We start from the raw sequence: 13499 nt of genomic DNA, 5'->3' as shown, positions 1-13499 counted from the left end.
GTAATTGTTGCATATCGATATGATGGTGTAATTGTTGGATATCGATATGACGGTGTAATTGTTGGATATCGATATGATGGTGTAATTGTTGAATATCGATATATGACGGTGTAATTGTTGGATATCGATATGACGGTGTAATTGTTGGATATCGATATGACGGTGTAATTGTTGGATATCGATATGACGGTGTAATTGTTGGATATCGATATGACGGTGTAATTGGTGGATATCGATATGACGGTGTAATTGGTGGATATCGATGTAACTGTGTAATTGTTGCTGTGTTTCAGATATATGAGGCACAGCCCGTCGTGTCGAAGGCCCTGCAGACGAACGGATCTATTCCGATTTCCCGCTTGGTGTCCATGGTCCTGGTGACAACAGTTCCTCCAGTGCTGGACCGCAGCACCATTACGCGCGGTCTTGTGGTATCTGTCCAGCCTCACACTCAACCTCTCTCAACCCCCTTTTCTCCGCCATTCTTTCTGTCTTTATCCACCTCATTTTGTTCCACACCTCTCCATTCCTTTTGTTGCCCTGTCACCCACACTTTTGGCCACCACATCAACCCATTTTTTTTCTACCCCCCTTTCTCCTTCTCGTCCCTTCCCGGTTCTTGCTTGCTTTGTTTTGCTGTTTTGGCAATGTATGAAAAAGGGCATGTAAATGCGCAGAAATAATATGATTTTTAAAAAAAAATCAATTTTCCGATGTGGAAGCTGCATTGTGTATAATTATATTTTTTTTAAATATTTTTTTGTAGAACCCACACGTAACCGTGCGCCAGGCTGTACTGGGGCTGCTGCTCTTTGTGCTGCGACGGTTACAGAACAACATGCGCTGGAGCCAAACGGAGTGGCTACAGCTTGGTCTGCGCTCTGAAGCAGAAACTCTCGATTTTCTCACCATTTTCAGAGATGCACTGGGGAAAGTACGTACTAAGATATGTGTTGGTAGTTGGTACTTTGGTGTCGTTGATATTTACTATTTTTCTGTTTTTTATTACCTGGTGTTGTTGTCAGTAATTTTCGTGCAGCACAAGGCTGCTGTTTTTATTGTTTTTGGGCAGCCTGTCTGTGCTGCTGATACAGGATCCACTTCAGGTTAGAGCAGGAATTGGTAATTTGGTCAGAATGCCAGAAATAACTCCCATTGTACACCAACAACCAATGCTGGCAGAGATCCCTTAGTCTGATCTGATGTGTAGTTTGTTTTGTTGTGATATGGTTTGGTCTGATGTTTGTGGGATGTGTGTGTGATTTGTGTGAGTAGTGGAAGAGGTGGGAGGAATGTGATGGTATAATACAGAAATCTTGGTTCACAGAATTACAGGATCAGGACGTCCCACACAAGTAAGTGTGTGGCATGAGGGCTCAGCGAGAGTAGAGATGAGAGCGGGGGTAATGGAAGTATGAGGTAATGATGTGAAGCACTTTTAAAAGACTGTAGGGACGGTCACCTGACAACACCCAAAGCGAATTGGTGTCACAGACGAGAGGAGAGGAGGAGGAGGAGGATGAGGTGAAAGGAGGGGTGGGGGGGGGGGGGGGGGAGGAGGGGTGAAGGAATGAAGGTGACATTCGGTTAGGAATTCGGTTAGGTCGAGGTTAGGTGACATTAGGTTAGGTGACATTAGGTTAGGTGACATTAGGTTAGGTGACATTAGGTTAGGTCGAGATCACGGCGAGGTCACGTCTTTTCGAAGCTGCTCCATGCGCTCACGCTCTCGAAGCTAAGTGATCTTTCACAATCGTGTTTTTGTCGAGACTGTATCTATCTTTCGGTGTGTGTACCTATAGCGTATCTTTTGGAAAATTTTCGGTGCTAATTTTTCGTACATGTATACACAATCGTCGGTTAATGGTATCGAGTATTCTGCGGCCTAGTACTCGTAGGCTTAGACTACCGTACCGTCTCCGACCTTGTGGTTTTGTTTTTCTCTCAGCGATTCGTCGAATGCGCTGAAATTATTTTCGTTCACTGTTTCGTCCCAGTCGTTCACCCCATACCTCCTTGTTTAATATCTCTGCTCACAAAAAAAACCCCCCAAAAAATATTTCCTTCCCAGGTCTTATTCGTTTATTTGTTGTTCTTTTTGTTCGTTCGTTCTTCGTTCGCGATCACGCGGTTAGAAATGTATAATCTCTCCCCTGAACAACTATTTTCTCTCATATATTATAACACCCTTTTCTTCTTTTCCTACAAAAGGATGCTTTCGTCTTGCTCACCAAATCTATTCATTCCAAAAAATATATATAATACCATCTCTTACAGTTCCTCCTTTCTACATTCCCTAAACTATCCAGAACTCCACCCCTCCTCCAGTGTCCTCAAACGTATTTTTGACTCGAAGGTCTCAAACTCATTTTGCAAAAAATGTTCGTTTCCCATGAATCGTACACTTTTCAAAATCCAATCTCACCCCTCCCCTCCAAATCCTCCCCATCACCCATCCCTTTCAAATCTCCCCCCTTGCCCCTTCCCTCCCATCCCTCCTAAACTCCCCCCACACCCCTCCCCTCCGAGACTCTCCCTCGCTCCTCCCCTCCTAGACTCCCCTCTCACCCCTCCTCCTCAAAGCATCCTCCCTGCTTCTTCCCCCTTTCAACTTTCACCTTCATCTCCCCAAACCTTCTGCCTCGCTCTTCCCCCTCCTCAAATAACACCTCACTGTGCCTCACCCAATCTCCATCAAACCTTTTGTCCGCCCCATTCTTCCCTTTCTCCAAGCTATTCTGAAATCTCTGACACACCTTCAACAGCTCTCCCTACCTCTTCCTCCTCTTCCACATCTTACCCTACCCCTCCCCCCCCTGTTCTGGACCCGATGCTCCCCCTTCCTCTTCATTAACGGTATGGACCTCAAACATCCGGGGCCTTCGCTCAAACTTGACTGACCTCTCCATACAGGTTGCTTCTGACAAACCAGATGTGATCTGCTTAACAGAAACTTTCCTCCTTCATGATGTCTCTGATGCCTTGGTATCTCTCCCAGGTTACTCCCTCCTCCGGTATGATAGACCTGAGCCTCGTCCTGGAGGTGGGGTTGCTATCTTTATAAAAAAACTCTCTTCCTCACTCGCCCTCCACTGCCCTCTCTCCACCTCACCCCCAGGAATACCTTTGGCTACGGCTTCCCCTTCGCTCCCACCTTTTGTTCATATGTGTGTTGTACCGTCCACCAAACAGCGATGACTCCATCTACATCTCACTGTCTGATAATATGGACCAACTTCTATCTACCCATCCCAACTCTCTCTTCCTCATATGTGGTGATTTCAATTGTCACCATGCCAGTTGGCTGGGTGTGGGTACCTTTCTCACCAGCCATGGCTCTTCAGCAAAGGACTTCTGCGACTCACTGGGACTGACACAATCTGTCAATTTCCCGACCCGGATCTCAGTCAACGGAGCATCTTCTCTTCTGGATTTGGTGATGACAAACTTCCCTGAAAATGTCTGCTGCTCTTCTTCTGCTCCAATCGGCTCATCTGATCATGTGCTTGTCAAAGTGGACATCTCTCTGACCATTCTCAGAGAGCCTCCTCAGCGTCGACGAGTCTGGCATTTCACTCAGGCCAACTGGCACGGTCTTCAAGCAGCCATCAATCATCTGGACTGGTCTCCCATCTCTACCGCCTCTGACATCAACTCATCCTGGGAATTCTTTCAAAGTAAATTGCTCTCTCTCATGCACAGATTTATCCCATCTCATCTTCAGTTGTCATACCCTTCCTCCCGTCCATGGTACACGGAATCTTGTGGTGAGGCTGTTGCCCTGAAACAACTTGCTTTCGTCTCCTGGAAAGCAAATCCAACGGAAGGAAATCTCATTTCCTTTCACAAAGCCCGAAACAAGTGTGTGTCCACCCTCAGGAGAGCCAGGAAACTATCTCACCATTCTCAAGACCGAACTCTCTTATCTGTCTCCCTCTTCCAAATTCTGGTGGCGTCTGGTCAAATCTGTTTCTGGTGTTTGTTCCCCCTCCATCCCCTCCCTCACCTCAAACGGCTTAACGGCTGACTCCGCACGTGAAAAAGCTGAATGCCTCAACTCTGTGTTTGTCTCTAAATCTTGTGTCCCAAACCCATCCCTCTCTGTACCCACCGTACCCAGTCGTACCCAGCTGCTCCTGGACTCTGTGTCCTTTCCTCCTGACAAGGTGGAAAAGTTTCTGTCAACCCTCGACTCTGATTCTGCAACTGGTCCTGACGGCATCAGCCCACGGGTCCTAAAATCATGTTCTTCTGCTCTTTCACTCCCTCTTTCTGTTCTCTTCACCCTCTCTTTTGCTCAAGGTCATCTGCCATCTGCTTGGAAATCAGCCAACATCACCGCTTTGCACAAAAAAGGTGCAAAAACAGATCCCAGCAACTACAGACCAATCAGCCTTCTCCCAATTATCAGCAAAGTCATGGAATCCATCATTGCTTCAGATATTAAATCTTTCCTCTTCTCCAATGGCTTGATCTCTGATCATCAATTTGGTTTCAGACCTGGTCACTCTACTCTGGACATGCTGCTTCTGCTTTCTCAACAATGGATGGAGGTCCTCAACGCCAAACAGGAAATTAGAGCTGTCTCCCTTGACATTTCACGTGCCTTCGACACGGTCTGGCACCCAGCTCTGCTCACCAAACTCTCCTCCTTTGGTATCCATGGAAATCTCCACGCGTGGCTGGCAGACTTCCTCTCTGGTCGTAGTCAACGTGTGGCCCTGAATGGGTTTCTCTCATCTCCTCTTCCTGTTCAGGCTGGAGTTCCCCAAGGTAGTGTTCTGGGCCCTGTGCTTTTTCTGGTCTTCATCAATGATCTCTCTGACTCTCTTGAAAATCCTCTCTATCTCTTTGCTGACGACTCTACTCTCTGTCGCTCCATTCCTCATCCCTCAGATCGGCAGTCTGCAGCCTCCTCACTCTCTGCAGACCTGGACAAAATCACAGACTGGTCAAACAAGTGGAACATGTCTTTCAATCCTGACAAATCTCACACTCTTACAATGTCTCTCCGAAAGGACCGACTGGACAACCCTCCCATCTACTTTCTCAACAATCCTCTCCAAGAAGTTCTGTCACTCAAGCTTTTGGGTCTCACTATCTGCCATGATCTTTCTTGGGAAAACCACATTTCCAAGCTGGCCTCCAAAGCCAGTCGCCGACTGGGCATCCTCCGTCGTGCGAAGTCCTTCCTTGGCACACCTGAGCTCCTCACCACATACAAGGCTTTCATCCGCAGCTCAATGGAATACTGTTCCCCCCTCTGGGCTGGTGCTCCTGCCTCACACCTTGCTCGGCTTCACGCTGTTGAGGCCAAAGCTTTCAGAATCATTGGAATCTCCTGCGATGTAGTCAACACCGAGGGCCTTTCACTCACTCACCGCAGGCAGGTTGGTGGTCTTTCTGTCTTCTACCGACTCCTCTCCGGCCTTGCTCCCCCAGCTCTCTCTGTGCTCTGTCCCCCCAATATTCCTTCAGGTCACACAAGATCTGCCTGCAACCCTCTTATGGTTAAACTGCCAAAGTCTAGGCTCTCTGCTCACCTTCACGCTTTCATTCCCCATTTCTCCCGCCTCTGGAACAAACTCCCCCACTCCCTTCAATCCCACTCCTCCCTCCAGGTCTTTAAAACAGCTGTTCACCACCATCTCTTATCTTCCCCCATCGAAAACCTTGATCTTTTCTACCCCCGGTAATTCACCCCAGAGTTCTTGCAGTGTTCATATGTTTTATTCCTCTCCCACCTCCCCCCAAGTCCTCCCGATGTCCCTGCTCTCAAATGTTGTGTTTGTGTCCTTCCCCCTCTTCCCCCTCTCTTTTGTGTCCTTCCCCCTCTCTCCCCATCTTGTCTGCCGCTCCCCTTGTTTTTTGTGTTTTGTGTGTCGGTTTGTCTTTTTGTGTGATTAATGTTAGCTCTTTCACGAGCCTCGATCTTGTATACAAAAAAAAAAAAAAAAAAAAAAAAAAATTGGGGACAGTAACCAGTTGTGGAATTCTAGAAAATGCATGTGGATGGGGGGAGTACTGAAGAGTATTGGGTAAGAGTAGCAATGCCAGTAGTGCCACCCTCATAAGTTTGTCCAGCTAACCACAGAATCAATCTAGTCCTGCGATAGGTCTATAATGAACCCTCTCTATGGCGGTTATATTCCTCCTAAGATGCTGTGACCAAAATTGCACTTAATATTGTCGCGCGGACCCTTCCGTTAAGACCAGGGACCGCGGATGGACCAAACGGATTTAATTGAGGCGCCGACCAAACATGGATTCGGCTATAAAACGCGGGAGGGAGAAGGGAAGTGGAAGCTGTGGCAAAAGCGCTTATCTTCAGCGAACCGACGGCAGCTGCAGTTAAATAATGTACTCGACACCGAATTAGAATGTACAAAAATAAACACGTTTATTCCGGAACCCGAGACAATGAAACGCGACGGTAATCAAATAAAGGGCCTAAATTGGGATCCCATACACTTCACTTCAGAAACGAGACACAGGAATGAATTAACAAAATACATCGTCATGTAAGTGTAAATGTGGGGCGTGAGTGCAGTCTTATCTTGTCTGTCGTGCAGTGTCCGTTCAATGCGGCCCCGTCCGGCTCCAAGCTCCAATCCACCCACGCTCTGCTCGGCCCGAGCTAACGCCCTCTCCGTTCGCACACGATGTCCCGCCTGTTCACAGCACCGAGCCCCGCTCCTGCACAAGCACCGAGCACCGCTCCAAGCACAAGCACCGAGCACCGCTCCAAGCACCATGCAGATGGCGAGCCAACGACCACCAGGACCTCTCAAGACCAAGAAGAAACGCAAGAACTTCAAGCGCGTCCAGACAGCCAGAGAGCACCAGGCTAGAGCTGCGCAAGAGGGAAAATGTCATTCGGCGCGCCCTTATATAACCTGGGTTACGACGTCAGCCTTGGCGCGCCACCCAATCAGCACCTTCCACCGAACATCCCAGCTCCTTCCCTCCAATCACAGGCCTCCTGGGCATGTTGCTATGCAAGTTCGTGATGGGACAGGCAGCAGCCATCATCGGCGATGTCCTGGCCTGGTTTCCTGTCCGTTTTCTTCCAACGTCATTGTCAGGGAAGGGAATTTAGTTACTGTGTGCACTACAGGGCCTATCTAAGTGTCTACAGGTGTGTGTTGCCATAAGGGACAAAGGTTTGATTACCAGGTGTGACACACAAGGGTTTATCTTAATCCCTACACTATCTAGCACTTGAACATCCTGGTATGTTCACAAGCAGACATCTTAACCCGACAAACCGGACTACATACACAGAACTTATTACAGGTAGATTCCCTATCGCAACAGACGAAGCATGTTACCTATTCAGATCTCCCTGACTCTAGATATTGCTCTACCCTACCGACATAACAATATTCTAACTGATGCCTCACGATAAATTCCTATTGTGTTAATGCTAACCCCCGCTCTAGTAGAGAAAATGGCCTTTAAAATGCATGTTGTTGTTGTGTTTGTGTTAATGCTTCTCGTGGAGTATCCACCCTACGGGTGATCTTTTTCTAACCATGCAACATGTTCTTCTGACACGTACCTTTATTTGGGCCGTGTATAGGCAACTGACAGCTCCCTCTATCGCTCCCGAAAATAAATAAAAAATAACCCGGGTTACATGCACGATACCTGCTCCCACCTGGAGGCAGCGCTTCACGATACACATTTACATAGAGAATTTGCATCCCCTCCATCCCCCCCTCCACTCTCCCCCAAGACCACCGGCAAAGATAAAATCCCCGATACATGAATTGGGGTCATGCTGATCCTATGCAGCAAGTCTGGATGTGATCTGTAGGAAGAGTAGCGGGACGAACACGCAAACACGGGTCTGTGATTTACAGTAAGGATCCCCCGATGAATACGACCTAAAACCCCTGGCTACTTGGCCTATTAACTACCTGGCACTGTGCAGTCTGCCTACCCCCCCATATCTGTTACCATCCCCAAATCCTTATCCTGCGTCACATGCTCCAAAATTGTCCCTGTATTATATAATCCATATTTTCATTATTCCTATCCACCCCCAACACCAGCCTGGTGTTGGCTTAGCGGTTAGGGTGCCGGCTTGGGATCCTCGGATCCTGGGTTCGAATCCTGGTCGATCGCTGAATTAACACCAGGGGGGTTGACTCAGCCCGTCATCCTTCCAAGGTCGGCAAATTGAGTACCAGTTCACTGGTAATTCCCTGTGTGTCGCAAAAGGCGACTAACAGGGTTGGCGGCAGGAAGAGCATCCGGCCATAAAACATTGCTCCAAAAAAGGGCACCACGGTGCCCCAAAAAGAGCAACCCCTGCTCTGGGGGAAAAATGGACTCTAAAGGTGGTTCCTATCCATCCCCAGCACCTACAAACTTGAGATGTTAAACTGCATCTGCCAATCTTCTGCCCAATCTATGAACTTTCTGGAATATGATCACCACCCTCTCTGCTATCCACCTGACATCCAGGTTTTGTCATCTACAAATTTGGGAAATCTGCTCTTAACCCCCTCATCCAAATTATTGATGCAAATTATGAATGACAATGAACCTGGAACGGATCCCTGAGGTGCGCTACTGCTTACGTCCTCCCATTCTGCCACTCTTTATTTCCTATCGCTAAACTACTCGTAGTTTATAATCCATTTATGCTCCTTTCCCTGCCGGTCTGCCAGGCCTACCTTTGGATAACGACCTCCTATGTGGTACCCTATCATATATCCTTTTAACGTTTAGATATGCTGCTGTTGTTTCTTCATTTGCAGCCTGTAGCTGCTGGTTGTATAATTTTCTGGAAGCACGAATGTGCCGCTGATGCAATGCCCCTGTTTCCAGGAAGCTGGTACTCATTTTGCCGACCTCTGAAGGATGACAGGCTGGGTCGACTCACCTGGTGTTATTTAACACCATGACCGAGGCTCAAACTCAAGCGCTTAAGATCTTAATCCAGCCCTTTTAACCGTTAAACCATCACCAGGTTTCGAAATACTGTAATACATCCGCTGCTGTCTACCCAAACAGAAACTGCTTTATACAACTGAAATAAATGTGTTCAACATGACCTCCTTTTAGTAAATACGTGCTAACTACACCTAAGTAATTTGAATGTATTTAATTGGCTTCCCATTGTCTACTATGATATAATGCACCGAGATGTGATAAGTGAGCACACGGCGCTTCCTGCTTGCAGATGTTGCCGGACATGATGACTATAATCTCAACTTGGCACAAAGCCGCTACCCAGACGGAGACTGCATCAACCAAGGCCCAAGGTGAACCGACAATAGAGGGAGACAACAAAGATGCCAAAGGTATTTCTGGATTTGCTTGGTTTTCTGGTAAATTGCACCTTTATAGACCTGGAACTTTGTTTAGTCCTATTTATGTGGAACATTGATTTTCTTGCAGGTGGGCCCAAAAAACTGTGACGAAGTCGCCGGAAGAATTGTGTTTTTGGGTTGTCTGTCCGGCTGTCTGTCCGTCCGTGTGTCCGTCCGTGATAGATTTTCGTTACCATGATAACTTAAGAACGGCTGAAGGAAACTCAGTCAAACTTGGTACAAGTATGTATTATGATGCAAATATGAACTGATTAGATTTTGGGGTCCCGAGGTCAAAGGCCAAAGGTCAGAGGTCATGCCAGGTCAAAATGTGATATGTGAGAACAGCTGAAGGGATTTGAATCAAACTTGGTACAAGTATTTATAATGATGTAATAATATGCGCGGAGGCATATCGGCCGACATTGTGACCTCGAAGAGTGACGTTCCAGTTTATACATGTTATAAATTGGCACAGTCGCCAGACTTAGCCTAGTTTCCTGGTCTGAATCCCAACGTACCACATCAAAGTGGTTGCACCGTCGGACTGGTGCATTGGTTTAAGATTGGTGGGGGAAAGTGACACCCCAACGATGTCGTGATTGTACGTCATGTGATACAACACCTTGTCGGCTTCTACAGTAATGTAAACAATACAGAACAGGTAACACATGCTCATGGTTGGATGATTAAAGGATTTATTACAAGTGCCGTAGTTCAAGTTGGGGTTGAAAGCAAACTTCTCTTTATATAATGTTTAATTTGTAAGATCAGATGTTGATGACGTTTCTCCTTGATCTTTGTGTTCCAAAAGATCCTCGGCAGGTATTGATTCAGTCCATGATTCTGGAGGTGCTCCTGCTTTATCAATACCTCATTCCGCACGTCATGGCACAGAGCTCCTTTGATTTCACCAAACTCCTGCGCGGTGTGTCTCCCCGTGCATACCTGAGAGGTTTTGTTACACAAAGCTCAAAATGAATTTGAAAAGCACGGTTGTTTTTAATTTTTGTCGTTTTGATGTAAAAATTCAAACGGTGCAATTCTTTACGAACGAAAAGCCCAGAAATGAAAATAATGTGTCTTTCTGCAGTGGCTGCGTCGGCCTTGTGCCCGTTTCGGCCTTCCCTCTTACTCGAAGTTTATTTTGTTTTGAAAGCTATGATCGGTGGAGCGATAGTTGCAAGTTGTTGATTGTTGTGACTGTTGATCGATGCATTGTGAGTTTTTGTTGTTGTTCGTTGAATTTTCAGGTATTGTTGGTGATGATGGAAAGGCGCACCCACTTGTGCAGAGGCGTGTCCTCGACCTACTGCTCGCTCTACCTACCGGAAAGTTCTCCTGGTTCCGCACCAGGGTAGGTATCTTTGTGCTATTCTTAACTTTTAGCGTACCGAGTTTGCTTTGTTTTACAGGTGCTTAGTTTGTCATTTAGTGCTGACTCTGTCACGTGATAAGATGGACTTTCTTGGTACTTGTAAGTCGGTGCTCGGTAGAATCTTTGTCCAAATCTCTCAACTGACCTTTCCTTCTTCCTTGTCATCATTTTTAACATCCCCCCCTATACAACCCCCAATACCTTTGTCAAGCTTCATCTTCATTTTAACTACCCTTTGTAGGCAGCACATCAATGTGCAATCGGTGGGGTTTTCGGTTTGCTTTGGTGTTTGTGCAAAGGTGGTTTATTTTGTCGCTGAGCGGTTGCTGGTTTGCATGTTCACGCGTTACAGTGTAGCATGTGTGCACAGGTTCCCGAAGAGGCAGAGAGCAAGCAGTCTGAGCATTCCATGTTCTTGCTGGTTCTCCAGATGTTTGTGACCACTGAGGAAACACAGTTACGATGTTCCAGCCAGAAGCTTCTGTTGAAAGTAAGATCAGGAAGCCCTGGGAATGCTTTCTGCCATATGCTTGATTTACTGACTGGCCTCAGTCACAGTTTTTAAGGAAATTTGGGCCAAAATAGTATAGTCAGGTTCACTATGTCAATAAATTATATTTCGTTCAAAATCATGGTAGATTAGCAAACCTATACATTTTTGGAAAGGTTATAGCATAAGGAAACTAAAAATCAATGTTTACATTTGGAGAGATACCTGTATGGCGGCCATTTTGGATTTTCAAAATGGCCACTGTAAAATACATATTTTGTTCTATTTCTGCCTCTAATTACCCTAAAAACTTTTAAAAATATACTAAACCTATATTTTCAGGGACAAGGAATCCAATGAAAGTATCAAATTAGTGCTATGGGGAATGGTAAGACACGAATCAAAGGTTTTGAATTGCAAAATACTGTCTTTATATTCGCGATAAGTTGCATAATCAAATACATGTTATCATTTTGTACAGGCAGTTAATAACATCAAAATGTGTCACAATAATTCATATCACCAAACATACACAGGCAGTCAGCAAAATCATATATACACATGCAGTCAGTATAACTTCACATCTACACAGGCAGTCAATGACAAAATATACACGGGCAGTCAATGGCATCAAACATACACGATTACAGAATATGCCATTTAGAGTTCGTCATCACTGTCCTGTGTGTCGTATCCGACAATATAGTCCGCATCGTTTTCGCAGTCCGTTCCACACAAGCAAAGGTCGGTCAAATTGATTGGCAAATCGAATTGGTCGAATGGTCGATCGAATCGAATTCGATGAATCAAATCGAATCGAATCGATCGAATTCGATGAATCGAATCGAATCGAATCGATCGAATTGGTCGAATGGTCGAATGGTCGATCGAAGCGATTGGTCGAATTGGTCGAATGGAATTGGTCGATTGGTCGAATTGGTCGAATTGGTCGAATCGAATTGGTCGGAATTGGCAAATGTAAACATTGATTTTCAGATTTTCCATGTAATAACGTTTCCAAAAATGAAGAGGTTTGCTAATCTACCATGATTTTGAACGAAAAAACATCGTGAACCTGACTAGTAGTTTATTTTCACTGGACTCGGACTTGTCTGTAATAATCAGTAAACATTAGTTCCCATGGCCCTGTTACTTTGTGCGTGTCTTTGTTCAGGTTTCCCGTCTGGACTGTTTTTCAAGCAATCGTGCTTTTTGAAGACCCCTACGTGGTCTACGTTTGTCATTTCCAGCTGACGGGTCCGTTCCTGAGCTAACATGTGACTTTTTTAGGTTCTGGATGAGTCTGGCTTGTTCAACTTTGCATCACACGAGCTGCATATTTGGCTGAAAGAGTTGCTCCGTGTCCCCCTGGAAGGCAGAGATAGTGTGCTGACCTTATTGGAAAGGGTACGTTCGGCCATTATCGCCGTCGCTCATCGCAGCCGGTTTATTTGACATCATTAACCAAGCTGAACGTTTAGTTTGGATGTTCTCTCAGAAACTTATATTTTATACACTAATTGCTGAGTTCTACAAAACGATCATAAACTGTCATATCCTAAAGACCGAAAGGATGCACATGCTTGTTTAAGTTCAGGTATCAGCTGGCAGCAAGGTTTTCAACGTTTTTTTTTTATTTTTCTCAAGAATCGGATCTCATCGATGATGCCAAAGGATTTTGGGTCACTCGGATATGAAAGGTTTCTGCCGTGTTCCGCTGTATCATGCAAAGACGCCTCAAGCTTTAACACAAAGTTGCCGTTTCATTGTGTGGGCAGGCCCTGTGCCGACTGCTGAATAAACCACATGTGTACACGGACCTTGTGGCCGAGTGGATACGTGACGCTGCGGTGCTACAATCCAGCCTTGCCGTACCTGAACCAGAATCTGGCAGTATTGCCATCTCAACTAAAGATGGTAGTTACCGAATCTAATCAGGGACTAGCTATCTTCTGCATATCGCTGCACTTGTGAAAAAAGGCAAAATCATGATCTTCTCCTTCAATGTTATATATTTTCCATTCATTTTGTTCCAATTACTTTTTCCTAATATCAACCTCTTTTCTCCTCTCTCATTCCTTTCTACTCTATTTTGACATGTTTTGTCTCCCCTCCTACATATAGAAGTGTTGGATGGAGTTGACGTGCTGATGGACTCTAATGAAGACCTGAATGATGAACTTGAGTGCCCACTTGACCCCATGCAATTGGCTGCATCATTTCCATTCAGCGCCCTTGTTCCTGCAGCTTTGGATACATGGAATCATATCGCACAAAGCTGTTCCACCATACTCGGTATATGAACACG

The 13499-nt window shown here is 45.9% G+C and overlaps 1 protein-coding gene across 2 annotated transcripts in view; it reads left to right on the top strand.

The window, feature by feature from the left end:
* Positions 1-13499, top strand: part of URB1 (URB1 ribosome biogenesis factor) — a 116687-nt gene that overhangs the window by 36038 nt on the left and 67150 nt on the right. For both annotated transcript variants that reach the window (XM_078785643.1, XM_078785642.1), the window contains exons 10-18: positions 294-431; positions 767-934; positions 9194-9314; positions 10138-10251; positions 10577-10680; positions 11072-11191; positions 12482-12598; positions 12970-13108; positions 13316-13486. In XM_078785643.1, the coding sequence (XP_078641769.1) occupies positions 294-431; positions 767-934; positions 9194-9314; positions 10138-10251; positions 10577-10680; positions 11072-11191; positions 12482-12598; positions 12970-13108; positions 13316-13486 (1192 nt within the window). The remainder of the gene's footprint in view (positions 1-293; positions 432-766; positions 935-9193; positions 9315-10137; positions 10252-10576; positions 10681-11071; positions 11192-12481; positions 12599-12969; positions 13109-13315; positions 13487-13499) is intronic.

Source organism: Myxine glutinosa, chromosome 10 (assembly GCF_964187855.1).
Source record: "Myxine glutinosa chromosome 10, kmMyxGlut1.1, whole genome shotgun sequence".
NCBI classification, from domain to species: domain Eukaryota; kingdom Metazoa; phylum Chordata; class Myxini; order Myxiniformes; family Myxinidae; genus Myxine; species Myxine glutinosa.
This window is presented reverse-complemented; position numbering and strand designations above follow the sequence as displayed.